The sequence below is a fragment of the Ovis canadensis genome, chromosome 19 (assembly GCF_042477335.2).
Source record: "Ovis canadensis isolate MfBH-ARS-UI-01 breed Bighorn chromosome 19, ARS-UI_OviCan_v2, whole genome shotgun sequence".
Classification (NCBI taxonomy): Eukaryota; Metazoa; Chordata; class Mammalia; order Artiodactyla; family Bovidae; genus Ovis; species Ovis canadensis.
The window spans coordinates 16,360,065-16,384,639 of record NC_091263.1 but is presented as its reverse complement, the minus strand read 5'-3'; the positions used below and the strand labels follow the sequence as shown (position 1 = coordinate 16,384,639).

Here is a 24,575-nt window from a genome sequence, read left to right as displayed (position 1 = left end):
CAACAGTGATCTCGGTGTGTGTCCGCAGGGTTATTCTGGGAGGGGGGGTAGGGTGGCTTTGGGTTAGAACAGGTTAGAAGCCAGGAGGTTGTTTATTCTCTCGGAATGTCTCAGCAAGAAATGCCAGCAGCCTAAAGTGTGGCAGGTGGCACCAGTGGAAATGGAGAGAGAGAGCAAAAAGGTGGCTGTGATGAAGCTACCTGGTCACTAGCTGAAGTTGCTCAAAGCCAAAATCAAGTTCAGTAGTGATAAACTTTATAGTGGGACTGACTACCAGTATAGTCACCTCGATAAAAAAGAAAAAGCTATCGTATTTGATTTTCAAGAGAACCGTAACTTTGTTAGAATTTCTCAGGCTGGAAATACTTTGATGTTAGCAGATTGTTAATTTGACCTTGTGCTGCAAACCTGTAAGTTATCAGAGTCCTTAACTTTCTTGCCCTCTATAAATGACTAGGAAAGCGATTTGGGAATTAGAAATACTAAATTTAGGTGAATGTAGTATGTCTTACCTTGGCTTTCCGGTGACCACATAATACAGTATATCTCAGTAAACGCATAGTCCAGCTCTCACATGGATGGCAGCATATGGTTGTGGTCTTACTGTTAGAGTTTACCTGCTAGTTGGATCCCTTACAGTTTTTCTCTGAGGAATCTTACAGATTTGAAGGCTTGACTCTTCCTTCAAGTTAGTGGCGCTGTTAAAAAATATTTATATCAGTGTGTACTTTGTAAATTAAAAATAGTCCAGACAGCACAGTAGCATATAAAATGTCCCCACACCCCCTCACAGCCTGATACGTACATTTTCCACAGAGTTACTACTTCGTATTTTATCTGTTCGGTTACTTGCCGGTTTTCTACCTCTGGATGAGTGAGAGCAGAAGCTCAGTCTGCTTCGTTAATTGCTGTGTTGCTAACACATAGTAGGTGCTCAGTAAATAGTTAATTATTGAATGAATGAGTACAGATATTCATCTACAGTTTTGGAGAAAAATATGAGATGAAGCCATAAAATTCCTTCATTTCTGAGGAAACCAGTATTATTTAAATATCCAGTTTAACGGAATTTATTATATACGTATCAGTAAAGCACCTTCAGCTATATAGGAAGGCTCTTGGTGTGTAACAGTAGCTTTTTAGTAAATGATAGTATTTGTTAAAATCAAAGTCTCTATTAATATGTTCACTTTTGTTGGATAGTGTTCATACTTACCATTATGCATCCGTTATTAAATGTTAGAAGAGAGTGTTCATACTTACCATTATGCATCCGTTATTAAATGTTAGAAGAGAATAATGCTTTTGAGAGCTATGTAAGAGTCATATTTTCCTGGTAAGATTTCATTTACCATTTATTATATGTTACAGTCATCCAGGTGCTAATTTTATTTAGTAACGATTGTTATCTGTGTATTTTTCTTTGCCTAGATATGGTACTGGACAACATGATCGCCTCTGGCCAGTTGGACGAATCCATCAGAGAGAATGTCAGAGAAGCCCTTCTAAAGAGGCACCACCATCAGAATGAGAAGAGGTTCACCAGCCGGATCCCCCTAGTTCGATCTTTTGCAGACATAGGCAAGAAACATTCTGACCCTCACTTGCTTGAAAGGAACGGTGAGATAAGTTGTGGTGTCCAATTTTTCTAACACTTTACTAACAGCATTCCAGCTTGTTAGAGTTAGCATTTGGGAAAAGAAACTCATTTTTTGTAGATAATTACGTAGGTCTTTTATCTTTTTAATTCTTCTTTCAAAAAATAATAGTAGTATTTGTGCATTTAAGTATTTCATTTCTGAAATGTCTTTATAATGTGGCAGAATTATCTGTAGAAATTACTTAGATGAGAAAATTAAGCATTTATTCTGTTAAAATGGGACATTGAAGTATTGGTAATATTTAAACACTACTGTAGGCTTCCCTCATAGTTCAGTTGGTAAAGAATCTGCCTGTAGTGCAGGAGACTCCAGTTCAATTCCTGGGTCAGGAAGATCCCCTGGAAGGGATAGGCTACACACTCCAGTATTCTTGGGCTTCCCTTGTGGCTCAGCAGGTAAAGAATCTGTCTGCAATGTGGGAGACCTGGGTTCTGTCCCTGGGTTGGGAAGATCTCCTGGAGAAGGGAAAGGCTACCCACTCCAGTATTCTAGCCTAGAGAATTCCATGGACTGTATAGTCCATGGGGTTGCAAAGAGTCGGACATGACTGAGCGACTTTCATTTTCTTTCAGACACTACACTGTACGTAACCCTGATTACTCTCCTCCTTGCTTTTTTGTTTCTGTTCAAGAATTCTTGTATGGTTGGTATAAGAGCTGTAAATTGCTATCTGTAAATTTAGTTTAATCTTTTGAAAATTCAAAGTCTTGTGTTTGGACCTTTAATATTAGATTTTTCCTACGTTTTTTTTTTTTTCTCCTGAGTAGACTATACTTGCTGGGTATAAACAGTATTTTGGAGCTGGTTTGCTTTTAATTTTCCCAGCTTTTTATTGACCTAATCTGTAAAAGGTTTTTGTACTTGTTCCTATTGTATGATGTCTTCAAGTCACGGAGAGTGGCACAGACCCACGTGCACTCACGCTTCAGCAGTGGGTTGTGGGGACGTGGGGAGACTGTTGGGGTAGCTGCTCCCCTCTGTCCTGTCTTAGAGCTGGCCTGCTGGCACTGTGGCTCTTTTAGGGTCTCAGAAATGGCTCTGATGTGATAGAGCACTGGGGTTTGTCTCAGGGTCACTGCTGTGTCGAGCTGCCCCTGTTACCCAAGGCACATGAGAGTTACGGGGAAGAGGAGTGGGGGGTGGGCCACAAACCTTTCCGCTCATCTTTCTGTCTCTGAAACACGAGTGTGGCTCTTGGGTGCTACAGGCACACTCCCGGGGGAGGCCTCACCACATGTACAGTGAGTGGTACTCAGGCTCCTTCTGTGGCTCAGCCTAAGACAATTAAGTCCATTTTCTTCTGAGTATGTGATCATTAAAACTCTTTTTAATCTATTTAAGACTGCCTTTCTATTTTCAAGGGACCTTAAGAATAAAAGAAATCTCTTCCGGGCCTAGGTTGAGTTTGAAAGCAAGCCGTCCATGTCACTGCTCTTTCATCTTGCCATGTATTGCATATTTTCCAGTTCAGTAAAGTGAACTCGTTTGCCCAGAGAGACCACATTCAATCCTCCTCCCCCGTACATAGTGGTTCCTGGTTATCCTCCAGTTGTCAGTTGGTTCCTTTTAATCATAAGACATTGGCTGTTTTCTTGTAGATGCCATTTTAGCATGGGCATTCTTTTGTTTTGCTGTATTACTATAGTTGTAATTTTAACAGTTTTTCTGCATCTAGCTTATTTTTTACCTAAATAGTGGTGGTTTATGGAATAATAGTTAATATGTGTGATATTTTGGCATGTAGTTTTTATTCCTTATATCAGCAGTCCCCTACATTTTAGGCACCAGGGAACTGGTTTCATGGAAGACAATTTTCCCATGGACCAGGGTTGGGGAGGTGGTTGAGGATGCTTCTGAGATGATTCACGCATGTTACATTTATTGTGACTCTTAATTCTATTATTACTCTATCAGCTCCACCTCAGATCATCAGACATTAAATCCAGAGGTTTGGGACCCCTGACTTAGATCAGTTGGGATTGTTATATTTCTCATGCTCTTCCTAAAAAAAATATTGTTCCACTAAGCTACTCTGCATTAAAATAACCTGGTGTTTGAACTATAAGTATACATGACCTTTTGAAATACTCTAGACTTCCTTATCATTGTTGTTGGTAAGAAATACTTTATTCTTTGCTAGTTAAATTAGACATCGTATGTATTTGTTTTAATTTATCTGCTGCATTAGATATGGAAGCATATCTTAGGATATTTGTTAATATCAGTTAGATAGTGAGCTCAAGAATATGTATCTTTTAAAATTGACATGTTTCTATTTTGAGAAAAAATCCCTATGACTTGCCTTATGTTTTTAAATTTTACTTTGAGAGTTCTGTCAGTAGATGGTGCCCTGTTGGCTTAATGCTATAAAGATTTGATACTAACTTTAAGTTAGGAATCACTAGAGACTGTTAATGTGGGCTCTGCTTGTGGGAGAATATGTAGCAGTTTGGTCCAGTGTAGATAGAATACGCTGGATCCAAGCTGTCAGTGCTGGTCAGTTTTGCTTGGGTTCTAGTTCTTAGATGATTTTTGTGCTGTATTTTCATTTGCCATTTACCATTTTTTAAAGCAACAGCTTTGCATGGTTATTATTCTTTGTTTTTACAGCCACACTGTTGGCCTTTCTCATTCCTAACAGAATATTGTCCCTCTCCATCTATCATTAACGTTTTTCATTTTTTGTTCTGAGTTTTGGATGCAGCTTCAGAGAACTAATTATAGTTTAAGCCATTTTTCAGTGATTTTCTCATATTTAAAAATCAGATTGTCATACTAACCCTGACAGCATGCGTTTGAAATTTTGGACCTTGTTTTAAAGCTTGCGGTTTACAGTGTAAGTTGATTTTTGTGTGTCTCGTTTGCCTTCTGTGATAAAGCTTCATCACTTTTCATTTATTTGTTTTATCTCAGGGGAAGGCCTCTCAGCCTCCCGCCACTCTTTGCGAACAGGTCTGTCTGCCTCAAACCTTTCCTTGAGAGGAGAGTCGCCTCTATCTCTTCTTGTCAGTCATCTTCTTCCTTCTTCGAGAGCCGGGACCCCTGCGGGCTCGAGGTGCACAAGCCCCGCGCCCACCCCTCAGAGCAGCCCTCCTTCCAGCCCTGGCCTCAGCCGCCTCCACGCCAGCCCTTCCCGGCAGAGGCAGCCGCAGGCCCCAGAGCTCCTGGTGCCGCCTGCCAGTGCCGGCGTCCCCACGGTAGTAATCCATCCGCCCGAGGAAGACTTAGAAGCGCTGCAAGGCCAGGAGCAGAAGAACGAGGAGAATGTTGGCGTCACTGCAGGCAACTGTCCAAAGCCCTCCATGTGTGGTGCTTTCTGCCTCTGGGCCACTCGCACTTGGAATGCCTCTCAGCACATAGCTTTATCAGCATTATGTAGATGACGCTTGCAATTTATTTTGACTTCTGCATGTTTTTTTTTTCTTTATAGTGTATTATAGAGAAGGATAGAATTATTTAAAAATTTTAAGTTTTACAAAGATTTCAAAGGAGCCTACACATAATTTTAGCCCTTTCAAAATTTTTTACTGAGGTTTTGCAGGTCAATACATTTGAATGGCTCAGACAAATGTAGACATTTTTATAAGTCATCTTTTAATTTGCCATGATTAAAAAAAAATGGTGGCTCTTCTTGTGCATTTCATTCCATCAAGTGAATGAACACATGCTTTACATAAAGTGTAGTGAGAAGCCTTTTATCTACTGTTTGTGCTTCTGTGTAAGGAATGCAGTATGTTTTCACCTTCCTGACAAAGGCAGAATGTTCTTTTTCTCATCTTGTCTCTGAGAAGATTGAGGGTCACTGTTGACTGCCTGGAGTCATCATCATTCCCAGACTAGTTTTATGATTTGGAGTTATCTTTTATTTAATGTTGTATCTATCTTTAATCTGAAGTCACCTTGGAATTTTTAGAAGTAGAGTTCCTATAGTTGCAGATAGGATTTATTTCTACATGAATTAAAAAATTATGTCTTAGTGGATAAAAGTTTTATAACTCACTTAAGGGTTGTTATATCTCTATTTGATGAGTCTATCTTATCACTGTTTATACAGTGAAAAAAATTAAGACTTAGAAATGTTAAGGTTAGACTGTAAATGACCAGATAAAGGAACTGAACCCAGAACTACCTACAACAAAATCTATAGTATAGAATTTCATTGTAAATTTTAATACTTTGTGGAACAGATGTATTATAATGAGGTAACTAAACAAAAATGGAGGAAAGATACATAGAAATAATTGCTCAGAAATGAACACTTTTACTTCATTAAAAAGGACTAACAAAATTGACTATTTTTCTTAAACAAAAAATAACTTTGAAGTTACTTCCCCTTGCATTTGTTTTTACCTATGTCTGTCAGTAATACTATCTCTTGTTTTACCGGCTTCAATCTAATTAATGATAAGAGACTTTAAACTTTGTATGGGAAGAAAGGGACATGCAGGTTCCCAGCGACTTATTAAGTCACGTTAAGAGGGTGAAAAGAGCAATTAACTGAAAATTGAGGGACACAATTAAATTTTTCCTCCCTCTGCTGTGAAGTATGCCATGGGATTTACCCGCCTTTTGGAAGAAAAGGAACTAGAGTGCAGGGAAGAGAGAGGATTTCTGAAGACAAGGGAGAGCTCATAACTGCTGTCTAAGATGAGATTATAGAAGGAATGTAGCCACAGGAGCAGGGCCAGCTCTTCATTAGTCCCGCTGCCTAGAGTACCTGGAAACCCTGCTTTCTTTCCATGAAGTCTGGGGAAGAAGGTGGCCTCAGCACCATTTCTGAGAGACCAATGCCAGAGATTTTTTGTATCATGAGGTCACAATTTGTGAATACCTTTAGGAAAGGAAAACAAAGAAAGCAGTGTTTCCCATTAGTTATTTGTTAGAGAATACTTACATAAAAGACATAACTCACTTTTAGTGTTTGAACTGTCTTCTGACTCAGTGTTTCTTACCCTCGGCAGTACTGGCATTTTGGGGTGACGCTTCTGTATGGTAGGGTGTCCTGTGCCTTGTCAGCTGTTGAGCAGCACCCTTGGCCCACACCCACCAGCTGCCAGCACATTCATAAACTTCCATGGATGGAAACTGCTGCTCCAGAAACTTCTGCTTTCAAATTTTTAATGACAGGAAACTTCAATATCTTTGCTTAATTTTTCTCTAGGTGGATATGCTATTTTGAGGGGAAAAAAAATGGAAGGGCAAAATAATAGAATTACCAGAGGATGACTTAAATCCCAGGATTGATTTTAATACATACTTTGCTTTTTCTTTTGCTTAAAGCAAGTAAATAAAGTCCTTCCAAGTTTTCTGTGCTCATTATAGTTTTAATTTGGGGGAATTGACTCATTTAATTCTGAGTAGTAGGAGTTTACTGTAGGAGCAAGGACGTCTCCTTTACTTTTCCAGGATATAGCTTTAGCTTAGCTGGCATTAGGAAAGCCTGCGTGGAGAAGGCGGCAGTGGGAAACTTGAGTGTGCCCGGCCTGCCCGCCTGAACACACTCAAGGTGAGCAGGTGAGCCCCTGCCTTCCTCGCGCCCTCTCTCCTGACTTTGTGGGTATTGAGTCGCAGCTCGTTTCTTCTTCCCGTTCCTATTGAGCCTTCTCCGCGTGCCGTTCTTCTCCCCCAGGTGTGGTGGCTGGGACTGTTGTGAGAAGCTGTGTCTGTGTTTTCTGTGGTTGCACGTCTGCAGGTCGGGTGCAGTTTCTAGTTAGCGGCGCGTGTGTGTTGCTGGTCACTTGTAGTTGCTGCCAGGGCATTAATGATACTCTTCATTTTCTTGTGTGGGAGTTGGTGGAAACCACTGAAAAATACTGCTTGACTCTTTCTTCTTCCCACTTGGGCATGTATTTTAATAGAGGAATGGATTCTATTTAAGTTTAGGGACAAAGGTCAAAGAAGAGGCTAAAATGGTGAAAAATGAGTTCAGTTTAGGGAATAGTTTTTATTTCAGAATTGTTTACAGTTTCTAGGGAATGGGTATATGGCTGAGTGGACTGAAATTTTGGGTCACAGTGACAGTGGCCTCCTAGCGTAGGTGTTTAACAGAGAAGTGGGCGTCACAAAGGTCTTTCACGGAATTTAAGCTGTAAACTCAAATGACTTAGTTTCAGGTTGCTAGTTAGTGTACGTTGTATTCTATAAAAACAAAAACGCATAGACTATATCTGATATGCTTAAAATTTTAAAATTTATTTGCCACTGTTTAAAGTTTATAGGCTCTAACCACAAACAACATGGTGCTGAATTTCTGTGGGTCACTAGGTTGTTGCGAGTGGCAGAGTTGAAACTAGAAGTGAGGTCTGTTGCAATTGTCTGGTGCATTTTCTCCTGTGACATTCAGTGTTTTGGGTAATATATTAATATTACTATAATATTACTAATTAGTAATACTGATATTACTATATTGATTACTATATTCTTGAACTAGAAAGTTTGGGTGTTTTGAAAAAATCAGTTACATTTAATGGTAGATATCTGTGTTATGTACTCTAAAATTTTTGTAACATTTGAACTTTTTGCAAAATACATAGTAGTGATGATTAATAATATGCTGCTACTAGGTGTTTTTAGGTTATTTTTGTGTGTGGCTTGTGGCTGCTGAGTTTTAACTTGAACTGAGTATACCATGCATCACTTGTATCACCTGTAATCCAGACAAGCTAATTTAATAGAATGTATATCATTTCTAATCCAAAGAAACAAATTTTATAGGTTGAACTGTCTGTGTCTTAGAGGTTGAGTGAGTTGCTTAAGGTCATACACATAGCTACAAAGTAGCAAAGAGTACTTATTTTAACATAGATCTGTTCCCTTATAAGATCCCTATTCTTTGTATTTATATCATAAAAACATTGATATTGTATTTTAACATAGTCCTTAGGAATAATGACAATAGACAGCACATGAATTTTACGCAGGAGAGGTGAAAATTCATGGGGAAACTCGTCTGATTATGAAGGATTATGGCAAAATGAGTGTATATTTCCTTGATATAGCTCTTGCATTTTCGTTTAGGGTTTATCAGAAGTGGTACAGTGTTCCTGATGTGAGTGTGCCAAGTGTGATTAGGCACCTCTGAGTTCTGCAGCTCACATGTCTAAGGGCACAGTGACAGTGGGTGTGCTAAGCATTTACAGTGGTGATCATACCCAGGTCTTCCACCTTCTACTCACTTTTTTTCTTTTTGCAAAAGGCCACCATTTTTGTAAATGCCAATTATATTATTTTAAATGTTAACATGTGGTAGCTTCATTATTGCTTAAAATGTTATTCCACTCTTGCTGGTATGGTACTAACACTTGGCACTTTTTTTTTTTTTACCTAGCACATTTGCTTTTAGTAAACCCATCACTTTCAGGATATGAGCAAATTCAGGTTACAAAGTGAATTTTCTTCTTACTACTTTGGAATTTGTTTGTTCTTAAATGCAGGTATTTTGGCCTCTCCACAGTCTGCACCTGGAAACTTGGACAGTAGTAAAAGTGGAGAAATTAAAGGTAATGGAAGTGGAGGAAGCAGAGAAAATAGTACTGTTGACTTCAGCAAGGTAATTTTTGTTATTAACTATCCATTTTCATAATCATGCTTACTGAGACAATTGCTAGCAATGTGACTGTATTAACAGTGATTATAATAATTTTTAATAACCAGCGCTTGTAAACTTGATGTGATGCTTGTGATGTTAATTTAAGATCAGAAATTGTGGAAAAGGTAACAGTCTTATAGCACTTGAATAATGTTGTATTTTACTAGTGTTAGAAATTCTGACAAAAGAATATGGCAATAATGTGGTGTTTTCATCTATACCTGTACATAGATATCATGAACCACAGGCATTTGTTGTGAAGCTGCCACTACTGGAAAGATAATTCTGGGAGTGATGTTACAGCGGTAACAATTCTGCCTTTTCTCGGCTGTAATGTGACCCCAGAATTACTGTCTTGTGGTGCCAGTGCTTTCTGGAATGTAACTGGGAAACATCGGTGCTTCCCCATGGGTAGGTAAAGGTAAAGACATGGATTGAAAAATAACTCGCCTGTCTCAACTGTGATTTTTAATTTTCATAGGTGAGTGTTTAAATGAAATGTAAAAAAGAGCTTATTTCAAAAGAACAAAGCAAAAAACTGCAAGTTCAAATTACAGTTGAATTTAAAGCATACTTTATGAGCACTACCTCTGAATAATTGATTCTTGATATCCATTGCAATTTTTTGATGGTGTTGGATGGTGTTTACTATAGGTTACAAAGTCAGACTTCTAATTAAATGCCATTATTTCAAGTAAGATTCGATTTTTAAGCCTTTATGATGCGAAGTCTATAGATCACGTTTTGTAGAAGAGGCACTTAAGTGATGATTTGCATTATAGCTTTGCTGAGCTTCGTGCTCTAAAATTAAAAGCCTTGCATTTGGGACGTCGTACTGTTGTTCTGTTGTAACTTGGTCATATCTTTGCGGGTGCTCCGGTTATTCCAGATGAGTGTTGAGTTTTCAGCAGCGGAATTGCTGTGAACAGACTGCTGTAATTTATACCGTAGATCTCCTCTAGACGTGGCGGGTGCCCTTTGTTTTGCTCCCCTGTCACAGCTGTGCTTTCTTTCACTTGGTCCATCCTTGTGCACGCCTGCTTGCCCCCTGTCGGGCAGGACTCTGCCTCCTGGCACTGTAGTTGTGGCACGCTGGGAGTGGGACTCAAGAGGCCCGCTGTAAGTGCTGGTTTCATGTTCTTAGAAGCCCTGTTAGTGGTTGTTCGGTGACTTGTGTGAAGCTGCATACAAATGAAGACATTCCTGTACTCTGATATTATGTCCATAACCTTTTCTTTGTAATTATACACAGACAACCTAATTCGATTATACAGCACTACCATATATGTATACCAGTTATGACTACTTTAGTTGTAAATGAAAATAAAAATGATTTTTCCCACTTACTGAAAATACTGGGGAATACCCATAGTTCATTAAAAAGGATTTATAAAATGCAAAGGAACTAATTCATGTCTAAGATTAAACAATAGATAATGACTAAATGAATATTTTTAGAACTGTGTATAATTTCATGGACCATTGTTAGTTTGTGAACTGTATTTTTGTCTTCAATGGTTTTTTAATGGACAGTGCTATATAGCCGCTGAAACTTTTCTCTAGTCTGCTGGTGATTTAGGTCTCTGCAGTAGTGAAGGCCCTGACAGTAACCCAGCTGGGAGGACTGTTCGGTGGCTGCGTTTTGCTTGCCCTTTGTATCCGTCAGCTTCATTCTTTGTACTTGTGAGAATTTTGGCACTTGCACAGTCTTTAGATCACCAGTTTTGATTAGCGGATAGTGGTCTTAAAGCATCTTTTTCCTGTTTCCTTCTAGACTGATTAGTACCATGTACACTTCATTTTAAATTATTATTTATTTGTCAATAGGTTGATATGAATTTCATGAGAAAAATTCCTTCAGGAGCTGAGGCGTCCAATGTTCTGGTGGGAGAGGTGGATTTTTTAGAAAGACCTATAATTGCATTTGTGAGACTGGCTCCTGCTGTTCTTCTCTCCGGGCTAACCGAGGTCCCCGTCCCTACAAGGTAAGGGAGGGTTAACTGCAGTTAATGTTCTTCCAAAATGTCCCGAGTCTAGAGGAACATGTTGCTTTATGTAGTGAAAGCTCCTTTTAGTGGTTAATGGTGTCATTGCCCCAGCGCCTTGACTATTAGAGCATTAAAGATTTATCTTTCTTTCTGGAACTTAAAAAATAGCATCCTTTAAAAACTGCATCGCATTTATGTTTTTATAATAAAGTTCTGTTCATAGTATGTTCTGTGCAGGCACTGAAGTCAGAGAGCGTGGAGTGGAATCCTAGCTCTGCTGCTTTTTGTGGGATGGTCAAGCCAGACTTCTGCTTTCTAAGCTTTACTTGTAAAATGAGGGTAACAGTACCTCAGGGTTGATTAAATGTAATAATGCCCCTTAATTAGGCAGAATGCTTTGTTCTGACCTGATCCAATCTTCTGTTCAATATACATTAAGAATAATTAGCAAGTTGTGTTATTAGTATAAAGTGCCATCAGTTAGCTACTGATTATATGAACTTAATTACAAATGAGAATAATTAAGAATATATTTTTATAGTAATTAATATGAAGAATTAATTGCAGCCTGATTGAAATGTACATGCTAGTTTTTTAATAAGCTTTCCTGAGTTGCATTAATGGTACAGTACTGAGATAAATGAGAAAAATAATTCATAGATTCACATTTAAGTTCTTACAAACAGGAAGGTGAATACTTCCAGTTTGGATAAGTATAAATATTAATATTTCAGTTCAGTTCAGTCGCTCAGTCATGTCCGACTCGTTGCAACCCCATGAATTGCAGCACGCCAGGCCTCCCTGTCCATCACCAACTCCCGGAGTTCACTCAAACTCACCCCCGTCGAGTCGGTGATGCCATCCAGCCATCTCATCCTCCGTTGTCGTCCCCTTCTCCTCCTGCCCCCAATCCCTCCCAGCATCAGAGTCTTTTCCAGTGAGTCAACTCTTCGCATGAGGTGGCCAAAGTACTGGAGTTTCAGCTTTAGCATCATTCCTTCCAAGGAACACCCAGGGCTGATCTCCTTTAGAATGGACTGGTTGGATCTCCTTGCAGTCCAAGGGACTCTCAAGAGTCTTCTCCAACACCACAGTTCAAACACATCAATTCTTCAGGGCTCAGCTTTCTTCACAGTCCAACTCTCACATCCATACATGACTACTGGAAAAACCATAGCCTTGATTAGACGGACCTTTGTTGGCAAAGTAATGTCTCTGCTTTTCAATATGCTATCTAGGTTGGTCATAACTTTTCTTTGAAGGAGTAAGCGTTTTTAAATTTCATGACTGCAGTCACCATCTGCAGTGAATTTGGAGCCCCCCAAAATAAAGTCTGACACTGTTTCCTCTGTTTCCCCATCTGTTTCCCATGAAGTGATGGGACCAGGTGCCATGATCTTCGTTTTCTGAATGTTGAGCTTTAAGCCAACTTTTTCACTCTCCTCTTTCACTTTCATCAAGGCTTTTTAGTTCCTCTTTACTTTCTGCCATAAGGGTGGTGTCATCTGCTTACTGTATGTTAATAAGAATATAACTAACTAGGAAGTTAAATAACTTTTATTTGGGTTTCCCTGGTAGCTCAGTTGGTAAAAAAAAAAAAAAAAAAAAAAAAAAAAGTTGCCGGCAATGCAGGAGACCCTGGTTTGATTCCTGGGTCAGGAAGATCCTCTGGAGATGGGATAAGCAATAAGAGGTTGTTAAACAATAAGAGGCTGTTAAATAATAAGAGCTGTAAATAAAATAATTTAATTCCAAAAGGGTTAGTCCCTTATTTTACCCTATAGTGTCTTTATCCAGATTGTAGTTTGAGAGACCATGAATTTCTTATGAATACTCAACTATTTTCTTAAGCCAAAGTAAGTACTGGAATGGGATTGGTATTCACTTTACTTATTTACTTCTTTTCATCAGAACAGACCAGAAAAAGTTGTTTACTCAAAAGTCGAAAGGATATAGAAGACGGGGCACCGTCTTTAATATAAAACACTGATTCCCTAAGTACTTTTTTACTCTAAGACAGATGGAGAGTAATAGCTTGGCAGAACTTAACTATGAGTGCCGTTTTTAGTTTTGTGATTCGTCTGAATAGAGTTGCCATCCTTTTTGCAGCCGTTAGGATGTGAGGATGGAAAGGAGGTCTGAGTAACGTTTCTGCGTTTACATTTGTATGATTTCTTTATGATTCGTAGACTTAGTCTGTTGTTCATGTTTCAGTCTCTCTGTTTTAATGCCCCCTTAGGTTTTTGTTTCTGTTACTGGGGCCTGCAGGCAAGGCGCCGCAGTATCACGAAATTGGAAGATCAATAGCCACCCTCATGACAGATGAGGTAATGAACCTGCCCGCTGACGTGGACACTGATTGTGAAGCGTATGATGCTCATTAAATTATAGACTCTTGCCTTCTTTGGTGATTTTAAAGTATATTTTATGGGTCTTTCTCTGACAATACTTTCCTCTGTGGTATCAGTAATATGCAGATTTGAAAAAGTCATCTCCTTGATGTAGATGTATCAACGGCACCCCTGTTGTATATTTGTTTAAGCTCTTCACTGTTGCCTTAATAGAGTCTCATCTCTGTGCCTTTTGAACTCTATATGCTGTGACTGGCTCCTTTTCTCTGCTGTTGGCCCTGTCCACTTGGACTTCCTTTCTGCGCCTTGGATATACGATGCTCACGGCGGCTTCTGGACGCTGAGCACTGTCTCCACCCCTCGCTGCACCCCTGCATGCTGTGCCCCTCGTCTCAGCCAGATTCCTCCTGCAGTGTCCCCTCCTCTGAGACATCTTCCTCAGCCACCCTGTTCCCCATCCGTTTCCCTTCCTTTACCCTGCTTCATTTTTATAGGAGTTTTGTCATCCACCTGCAGGAGTGTATTCACGTAATTGCCCCTGAGTTCTTGAGTGCAGGGACTTTGACTCATCTGCGTTGGGGCTGCCAGAACTTCCCTGGTGGCTCAGTGGTAAAGAATCCGCCTGCCAACGCAAGAGACATGGGTTTGTTCAGTCCCTGCTCCAGGAAGATCCCACGTGCTTTGGAGCAGCTAAGCTACGACTCCTGACTGAGCATTGCTCTAGAGCCGGGAGCTGTGCGTGCTGAGCCTGTGTGCCCGAACCACGGACGGCTGCACACTCCAGAGCCTGTGCCCCACAGCAAGAGAAGCCTCCACAGTGGGACCCACACACCGCCAACAGGGACCAGCCCCTGCTTAGCACAGCTACAGGAAAGCCTGTGTAGTAGTCAAGGCCCAGCCCAGCCAAAAACAAAAACAGAAAAAGCAAAGAATTGTGCCTTCCAGACAGTAGGTGCCCAGTCAGTAGGAACGGTCAGATTAATTAACTGTTTCAAGTAAAATTGTTATCCTGTCTCATGATTATTCCTCTAGGACAAGTGGCATTAAAATGTTATTTCCCAAGTAAAATTTCCTCTTTCTAAAAATTGGTGTGTATTAACACAGCACTAGTTTCTTTTGGTGTTTGTTTTTTACTGTTAACTTATCTGGTAATACTAATAGTGAGTTATTTTTTAAAGTTGTTATCGCAGGCGGGGTCAAGAGTTTGAGTGATTACCTTTATGTAGACTTAGTTATGATATCAAAAGTGGATTACTATGTATGGAATTTTCTTTCAGCTTTAAAATCCTTTTACTCAATGTGTTTATTTTTCTTTAGATTTTTCATGATGTAGCTTATAAAGCAAAAGACAGAAATGACCTCTTATCGGGAATTGATGAATTTTTAGATCAAGTGACCGTCCTGCCTCCAGGAGAGTGGGACCCTTCCATACGCATAGAGCCCCCAAAGAGTGTTCCCTCTCAGGTGAGGATCTACACAATGCTTCTTTGAGTTCCTTTTTTTGAATTTTTCATTAAACTTTTTCAAGTAGTTTATGCATTTTCAAAACTCAAAACTGTGTGAAGAACTGCGCCTGGAGTTGTCCCCCCCGCGTCGTGTCTGCCGTCCCACCCTGTCGCCACCTCTTGCAGGTCATCACTTGCTGTTCGTTTGTTGACAGTCTTGTGCTTTTTCTTCAGTACAGGGAAATAGGAGCATGTAGTCTTGTTTTCTCCTCTCTCTTACCAGACATGGACATCCTATACGGAGCGCTCTGCACCTTGCCTTCTTCATGTAACAGCGTTTCCTGGAGGTGTGACGGTCCTCCTCACAGCTCTGTTGTGCTCCTCCATGGATGCACTGCAGTCTGTCCTGCCTGGTGCAGGCTGTCTTCAGTTGTTTGCTGTTACGGACCGAATCGTAGTGTTCGCCTGCCGTCCTAGTCTTGGGCAGATGCGTCTGTAGGATAGATTCCCAGGAATAAGATTCCTGGCTTACGTGGGAATTGACTTACAGTTTTAGCAAATGTTGCCAGAATCTCCTCTTCTTGGGTTGAACTGTTTTGGACTCATTTTGGTGATGAATGAGAATGCCTGTTTTCCTGCAGCCTCACCAGCATGGGGTCTTGTCACACTTCTGGATATTTGTCAGGATGATACGTGTCATTATCTTACTCTGTCAGGCACTTTCATGTGATTTTAATCTGTGTGTCTGTAATTAGTGAAGTTGAGTATTCCTGAATGTTTGTCCATCACCCTCCACCAACTTTTTTTTACCATTTGAACTGTTCATCGATCCTTCTGCGTTTATCATGACTTGCTATGTAGAGAATGCCTAGTTTATCTTTTTTCTAAATTGAAGTCTGTTTGTCCCAGTTTATTAAAAAGTTAAGCATTTTTCTGTTTGCTTGTGTTGCCTTTATCATTTACTAAATTTCCATATTCAGTCAAGTCTCTTTCTGGGATTTCTTTTCCATTGATTGGTCTAGGCATGGACCACTTACACACTTTAATTTCTGAGAGTTTTTAGTATATTTTAATATCTGGTAGATCTGCATTCTTTCTTGACCTCTCTTTTACTCTTGTTTTTCTGAATTTGCTGGGTCATCTTTGTATATTTATTTTCATACTAGCTTTAAAATCAACTTTCTGTTTGAAATAAAGTGTGATTTTTAAAAAATTGTGATGGAAATTAAATTTCTAAATGAATTGAGGGAAAATTGAAGTCTTTTCAAGAACATGGTATATCTTTCCCCAGTTGTTTTCCTGATTGTTTTCAAGTCAGTTTTTGTGTCCTTAAGGAATATTATAAAATTCTCCTTATGGGCACCTGACACTCCTCTTGGCGAGTGTATCCATAAGTATTTTATCTTTGTTTCTGTTATAATTGAGGTCTTTGTGCCATTATATTGGCTGTTGTGTGTGTATATACATGAAGACTGTTGGTTATTGTGTATTTCTTTTGTATCCTGCTTAATATGTATCCTCCCTTAATTCTTTTACTGTGTATAGTCATGTGGTCTCCAGTAAAAGGTAATACTATTCATTTTCTAACTCTTAACACCTTTACCATGTTTTCTCTTGTCTAATGGCATTGACTAAAATCTCTGATAGTTTTACATAGTAGTTGACTTTAAAGGGTATTTCTTAATTTTTTCATAATTGTAGTCAGAGTCTTTAGTGTTTCCGTCATTAAGTTACTATCATTGGTGCCAAAATACATATTTTGTCATATTAAGAAAATACCCTAATTTCTGTTTTATTGAATTTTTAAATATAAGTGAATGTTGAATTTTGTCAGAGGGCTTTTTAAGCATCTCTGGAGATGACCATGTGAATTTCACTTACCAGTTATTATGGTAAATCATGTTAATAGGTTCTTTAATCTGAAGACACTCTTGCGTTGTTGGAATAACCCAGTTTAGGCTTTGAAGTGTCTGTAGTCTTTGTCTAATGTCTCATTTAAGTTGCTTCCATCTCCTTTTGTAAGTAGATTGGTTTATAGATTTTTGTGTAGTGTTTACATTTTGGTGTCATTAAACTTGTTTCATAAAAACAGATTTGTAACTTTTCCTTTTTCTGTGCTTTAAACTTTAAGTGGCTTATAATACTTTGATTCTAGAAGTTTGGAAGATTTTTTAGTAGAATTTTCTGAGCTTGACTCTTGTATGGTAGACTTCAACAGCTTGTTATTTCTTCTGTGGAAATTGGTTTGTGTAAGCGTTCTTTTTTTTTCTGGAGTCAGTTTTGGTAAGTTATATTTTCCTAGAAAATTACCTATTATACTCATTTTTGGTGTCAACTTTGGGAAAATTTTTTTTTAAGTATAGTACCCATTTTATCAAGATTTTTCATTTAATTGCATAGGGTTGTGCTGTGTAGTCTCTCTCCCTCACTGTCTATTTACATATTGTGTATAAATAAAATGCGTGGCTTGCCTCCTTGTCTTGTCTTTGGTTGTATACCAGCTGGTGATTTAGTCATATTGCTCTAATAGAGCAACCTTCAGTATCTGTTTCAGTCCTCCTTTTTAAAAAGGGGTATTGGGTTTTGTAACTCAGCTTCTGCATTTAGCTGTTTTCTTTTATTCCTTTCACTTTCCTTCAGGAGAGACTTTTTTTCACATTTGGTGAGTTAAATGCTCAATACATTTGTTTATGTCCTTTCATTATTCTTAATATAAGAGCTGCTCTGTTTTCCTGAATGATGCTTTTGCTGTATCGCATCAATTGTGATGTGCGGTATTTTCATTAGATTCGTTTTGTGGGAGTTCAGTACTTTTGTTTCCTCTTTCCCCTTTGAACTGTGATATAAGTTAGTTTTAATCTTGACGTTTTCAGATGGTAGTTTTAGGGCTATAGGTAAGCCGTGCTGCTTTGGAGACGCTGAGCGTGGGGCCCAGGGGGCTCACTGCTGTGACTGATCTGGGGGCGGCCCTGGGATGAGCACACCCCCACCCCATGTCTTCCTGCTCCCCGTCCCTCTTCGTCCCTCTCTCCGTCCCCCTTCTCTCTGTCCCTCTGTTGCTCTATTCCCACTTCACCTCTCCCCCAACCCACTTTTTTTTTTGCTCCAGTAACCTCTGACCTTTGGAGGTAACAAAACTTGCTCCCCTGAGGAGGAGAGTATCTTTTATCATGAGAATAGTACTCTTGAATTTGTAATAAAACATAATAGGGAATTGATTTTTATGAAAATTTATTTGATGACTCATGCTACTTACATCTTAAGTATTTAATAAGAAAAAATGGCATTTACCTTTTCCTTAATGTAAAGTATAAAGTGCATTTTTTCAGTAGTAAACATGAATAAGGGATTAAAATTCTAGTTGAAGAGATGTTTTACTGGATTTTTATGTCCCTGTTGCTGAGTAGTAATTTGAAATGATTTGTGTGAGTGTTCTATAGTATATTTGATGTTAGATTATAAAATGGAAAATGCCAGTATAAATTTGAAATATTAACAGAGACAAATTTTAGATTCTATTTCAAAGTACAGTGTCTTTAAAGTGGAAGTTGATACTAGGAAGCATTTTTCTTTCAAGGAGTATTGGTTAGACATATGTAATCAATGGGAGAGCTCATGTTCCCTTTAACGAAGATGCTATTTTGGCTTCCTTAATACAGGATTCTGAAAGATGTGTATGTGTTGTTGTTTTTCTTTTTTTGTGAAATGCAGGAAAAGAGAAAGATTCCTGTATTTTCCAATGGATCTGCCCCCAGCTCGGGCGATGCCCCGAAGGAGGCAGCGCACCACGAGGGGCCCGAGCTCCAGAGGACTGGACGGTGGGTACAGACGCTGCTTCCGTGCGGGCGTCTCTCGGGGGTAGAGACTGATGTGATGGACAAGGCAGAGACATGCTTTTTCTTTGCAAGTGTTTGGAAACTAAGTTTGTTTAGTATTTTTCCATATTTTAAAAAATGTGTATTGTTTTCATAGGCATATAATGTTAAGGATAATTACTATGCATTTAAAAATAGTTTACTAGAATATATTGGGTTCTGTATACTAGGATTTAATTTAAAACAAAACCATTATGCAGCATATATTAAGAATACTGTAGTTCTATAGTAGGTTAATTTAATTGGCTGCACACACAGAAGATTTCTTGAGAAAGTGTGGTGTCCTGTTGCCACTCCCATAGAAAGTCAGAGCAATGGGAACAGAGAGGAACCGCAGCCGTTGTGTTGTGTGTGTGTGCATAGATGTAACACTCTTCCGTGAGCAGCATACCATGAGATGGTGTGAAATCAGGCAGACAAGCATATGCTCTCTGGAAACCTAGTTAGAAAAACTATTGCAGAAGTAAATTGTTGGGATAAAAAATAGAAATATGGCCAGGTACAAACATTGTCTTAGAATTTTTTGAAGAGATAGAAAAATACCATGGTATTGCCATAGTACAGAAGAAAGCATGTGGGTAGTGAGAGTGTTTGCCCATTGGTGCTCCCTATGAGCTAAAGATCTCGGATCTTAAATAGTAGTAGTCTCTGAATATACTAGAGTAAGCCTCTGCCCCCATGCGAAGGTGCTCATTTGAGTTATTAGTATTGTTCTTCAAACTGAGGTAGGGTTAGTCTCTAACAAGTACAGAGTCAGGCCCCTACTGATCATGTTACCTGAGAATCTCATATAAATTTTTGACTTGATGCTATAGTTTCATTAACTAGTTTGTCATTGGCACCATTTTTATTATAAGTCGGCACCCTTTCCTTTATAGCATTTTTAGTCCCATTGCTGTCGTATTATTTATAGGATAGCTTCTTCCAGCTGTCAGTGTGTGTTTAGGTTTATTTCACTATTAACTTTGGAAACTACTGGAATGGTAAAATTTGAAACATCTAGAGCAAGAGTCCCCAGCCCTGGCCCTGGTCCATGGCCCGTGAGGGGCCAGGCCTCTGAGCAGGGGAGAGCGGCGGGTTTACAGCTGCCCCCCGTCCCTCACATCCTCCCAGGCTGTGGAAAAAGTGTCTTCCATGAAACTGGTCCCTGGTGCCAGTAAGGTTGAGGAATGCTGACCTAAAGCATTTGAAAGCATAAAATTAACTTTTTCGGCGTATTTTTCTGCAGTAGGGATTTAAATGATCATGCATTTTATAAGTCACATAATCTTTGAGAATTACTGGTTTGCCACCAGTGTTTACTGAGTGTCTGCTGCTTCCCAGGCAGTATTCTGAACCCTGGAGAGAATAGCAGTGAAGGAGACAAGGTCCCTGCTCCTCACAGAGCTTGTTTTGTGGTGGAGTGCTTTCAGATCAGGTGTATCCAAAAGTCTGATTGAAGAAACATTGAAATGAGAAGGATTTGATGCACAAATATAGATTTAAATTTACTAATTAAAACATCTTTGTTTTATTAATATACACACTGGTTTGACTATATATACAGTAAATTACACACACTGAAATAGTTTTTAGATTTTTTTCTAGACCAGAAATATTTATGTGTATGGAGTATTAATTTTAAAAGTAAAATTACTTACTTCACTCCTGAGTGAACCTAAGCACAGGTACTTAGTAAAGGGCATTTGGGGACTTATGATTTATATTATAATTGCATTCCTGGTATTTGTCACACTTGCCTTTAAGATTTATAATGTAGATAATGATTAATAGCATTGCTCACACACATTTTCATAAATGGGCTTTAGGTCCTGTTTATTTCTATTGTGCATTTCCTTGCACATTTGTGTTTGATATTTTGCATTTACTATTTAAGTTGCTTGCCTGTAGCCTTTTCAGTGTATAATCTGTAAGATATAGATGTTTGTGTCTCTTTTAATTTAGTGAGATCTACCTTTCCGCTGTCAGTGGACTAGATTAAATGAGTGTGTCTTCTAAAATTTGTACCATTGTTTATATAGGATATTAATTTTTGTTGACAAATGCTAGGCACCAGCAGTTTTATGTAGCCCATAGTTTTAGTGTGAACAGCCAGAATCCTCTAGTGTACAGTTTGACGAGTTTCATCTCACCTATTTAGGCTTTTTGGTGGTTTGATACTTGACATCAAAAGGAAAGCACCTTTTTTCTTGAGTGACTTCAAGGATGCATTAAGTCTGCAGTGCCTGGCCTCGATTCTTTTCCTATACTGTGCCTGTATGTCTCCTGTAATCACTTTTGGAGGGCTGCTTGGAGAAGCTACAGAAGGCAGAATAGTGAGTACAAAGATTGGTAGTGGCCAGGCTCTTAGCTCCTCGGAGGCAAGTGTCGGCGTGCATTTGTCTCACGATTCCTACTTTTATTTGAAGAGTCTACCCACAGCATGATTAACCCGTCCCAAAGCAGACTTCCCCCAAAGGTAATTGCTGTGGAAAACATGGGGAAGCCATTTGAACAGGAGAAGATGCACAGTTGAGGTAAAAAAAAAAAAAAAAAAAAAAAGTTTCTCATGGCTTGCTGGATGAATGGTTTTATCTACTGAGTAAAAGGCTTGTATTGTCTTTGTGGGGGGAGAGGGTGGGGGTGTTCAGATGGACTGAACTCGTCCCGGTGGGTCGTGGGTGGGAGAATTTATCGGGGGCGGGGGGTGGGTGCTCCTTGTCCTTCAGGGCATCACAGGACTAGTTAGAGCCGTGTGATCACCAGTGACTCATCTGCCCTGGTGGGTCCACCGGGCAGACCGTTGGGAAAAAGGGAGCATGATTATGGACAATGATGGATTTTGAAGTGGTGTTTCCTTTAATTTTGCTGTTACTAAACTTGTGTGAAAGTTGTCAAAAGTGTTAACTGGAAAGTATAACTGAAAACGACATCTGTACATTGACACAACTAGAATGAAATCTTTTATGTTTTGTTCTGGGTAATTCCATGCTGGGCTGTGATTACAGAGCCGCACCTGGTGCTGTGTGAAACTGAGAAAGTGATTTCTGTTGCTGTTTATATACATTTTAATGGCATTTAAGTGAGACAGTTTGTGATTCCTAAGTGTATTTTGTTAAATGATATTTACTCTTTGGAGAAAGTTTATTTTTTATAGATCTTAAGCTTTTTAAAAACCCACCAAACCTAAGTAGGAATTGCTTATTTCAAGTATTTCATAAGCTGAACATGAGGTAAACCTGACACCTGAAATTTCCTTTCAACTCAGTTTACTTTCTGTTATTTAGATTGATTACATTGTTCTTTTATATTATTATATCAGACAGATAGATATATATGTTTAGTAAGCTGCTGAAAGCAGCTGTCACAAGTTGTATGTGTGTTTCCGCTGGTCCCCAAGGACGTGTGTCTTGTCTGTCACCGTCACGGAAATTCTGCTTCTTCCTCTTGGACTGTCACTCGCTGGCTCCCCATCTCATCCTGCTCTTTAGTACCCCGTGTGTGTGATAGCACTCTAGACGCTGGAGGAGCATGGACGCGGGTAAGACACGGGCGTGTGTCTTCTGTCCCCTGGGCCCTAAGCGAGAGGAAGATGAGACAGCGCGTGTGCAGTTCCTCTGTCGTGGTGTGCTGGGCAGCGCACGAGTGAGATGGAGGAAGAGCTAGAGAAGCTGTAATTACAGAAGCAGGGAGGTCAGGATTGTGGAGGGGCATGGTACGGAGATGACGTGTGTATTCTGATGCGTTATTGGAACTTCAGGTAAAAGTGGAGATGTTAGGAGGTGTAGATCCGGAGTTTCTGGAGTGGTAGGAAAGAAATACAGAGTGGGAAGCTGAGATAGATGAGGTTAGCACTTTAAAGGGAGAGGAGAAGTGGGAAGTTATCCCCATTTGTGGATTGGAAGAAGGAGGGGAGTGAGGAGGAAGTGGCCCGGCAGGTTAGACATAGGCACAGCCGGAGCTGTGAGCGAGGAATCAGGACAGTATGACTTTGCAGAAACCAAATCAGAGGTAGAGAAAGAGGCGACAGGAGCAGGGGCTGTCCCACGCCCTGCAGTGGAGCGGGTGAGGGGTGCCGAGGGTGGGCTCCTGCTGGGCGGCGTGGAGGCTGAACGCGGGTTGGGGGAGGCAGCAGAGTGGGCTGTGATTTCTCTAGGGAAAGATGGGCTTTGGTTTGGCAGTGAAGATAGAAATGGTTTAAAACTTGGGAAAAAGGAGATCTGGGTAGAGGAACTAGTGAATGTAGCAGTGAGGGGAACGGTAAGGAAGGTCTCCACCAGCAGAGTCTGCTTTTTCCACACAGCACTGGGGGGGAGTTCATTCTCCACACACCCCAGCCCCCCTCCCCCCACATTAGCGTCTCTTTATCTGCCATCTCCTTGTTTCTCTTTCCCTGCTTTCTATTTCTGGGTGACATTTAGACATTTTTTCCTTTTGATTTGAGCTCTAAATTCATTCCTAAATATGCATACTGTAATTGAACCAAGGATTTTATAACAGCTTAGTAGTGTTTTTTGTCTGTGGGCAAGAAAACACATTTATCTCATACAACTCATAAATATATTGTTAACTCAACTCTTCCTCATTTTGTCAAAAGTGAAGTCTATGTGGCTTTGATCCTGTGTTTATACTAAGAGTTGAATGTCTCATTCGCGACATAACTGTTTCTCCTGTGAGTTAGATTTTGACATGCTGTTAGTACTGATGTTGAGAGCTGCTACCGTTTGTTGAGTGCATCCCATATGCCAGACTGTGTTCCTGCTGGTGTTTTCAGAAACACTGCTTCATTAAGCTCTCCTGGCTTTCATCACCCACATTCAAAGGTGAGGAAAGGTGGGCTGGGTGAGTTTGAGATGTGGCCATGGTTCAGCAGCTCAGCTCACAGGAGGCGGTCTGCTCCCTCAGATCTGGTCCGCTGGAGCCCTGATCTCGGCCCGCTGCTCGCTGCCTCCCGGTCCAGGGGGGCTGTCTCTCACAAGCGCCTTCTCTTTGCTTTCCCGATGCTAGGCTTTCCCTTTTCCTGGTCAGTATTCCAGCTGACCTTGATGTTTGTGAATGGAGACTGCTTTCTTTCAGCCCCTACCTCCCTGTCCAGTGGCAGAGTCTGTATCTGTACACTTTCCCAGCTGATCACCTAATGAGTTAGGGTGTGACATTGGTGGCGAAATGAAACTGGCCTACTAGCTCTTAAGATTTTTGTGAGTCTTTCATTTTATCATTTTAACCCAACTTTAATGGGTTTTCCTTTTTCTGTGGTTTCCAGGAGATTTTTCATTTATTTGTGTTAAGCATTTCATTTTTTATATTTATTGGTTAAGCCAGTCATATTAGAAAAATTTCTTTAAAATGTGTGGGAAATTGTCTTTGGAAATCAATTTGAGAACAATAGGACCACGTGATATGTCTTGTTCATCTATCTGAAGGAGTAGATTTTTTTTTGGAACACACTGTATCAAATACTTCAGATACTTTTTATTTTCTTAAATGAACTATTTTGGACATGCCAAAGTATTGAAAATAATATATGCATCTTTGTCCTCCCCATGGGCTTCAGAAGTAAACCATGTTGTGTAGAGGGGGTTGAAGCCTCTTGAGTCTGTCTTCCATGTACCCCACTCTCCCTGCCTCCCACAGTGTTGAGCTTTAAATTAAGGTTGATTGCAAAAGTTCACCTCTAGTATGCTAAAA

General features: G+C 39.8%; 1 protein-coding gene across 6 annotated transcripts in view; it reads left to right on the top strand.

The window, feature by feature from the left end:
- Positions 1 to 24,575, top strand: part of SLC4A7 (solute carrier family 4 member 7) — a 124,327-nt gene that overhangs the window by 61,038 nt on the left and 38,714 nt on the right. For 5 of the 6 annotated variants that reach the window (XM_069561187.1, XM_069561186.1, XM_069561190.1 and 2 more), the window contains 7 exons: positions 1,432 to 1,620; positions 9,095 to 9,210; positions 11,077 to 11,234; positions 13,477 to 13,564; positions 14,906 to 15,052; positions 18,745 to 18,851; positions 21,049 to 21,223. In XM_069561187.1, coding sequence (XP_069417288.1) covers positions 1,432 to 1,620; positions 9,095 to 9,210; positions 11,077 to 11,234; positions 13,477 to 13,564; positions 14,906 to 15,052; positions 18,745 to 18,851; positions 21,049 to 21,223 — 980 coding nt within the window. Of the gene's footprint in view, positions 1 to 1,431; positions 1,621 to 4,574; positions 4,944 to 9,094; positions 9,211 to 11,076; positions 11,235 to 13,476; positions 13,565 to 14,905; positions 15,053 to 18,744; positions 18,852 to 21,048; positions 21,224 to 24,575 lie in introns of all 6 variants that reach the window. The other variant, XM_069561191.1, reaches the window with a different exon arrangement.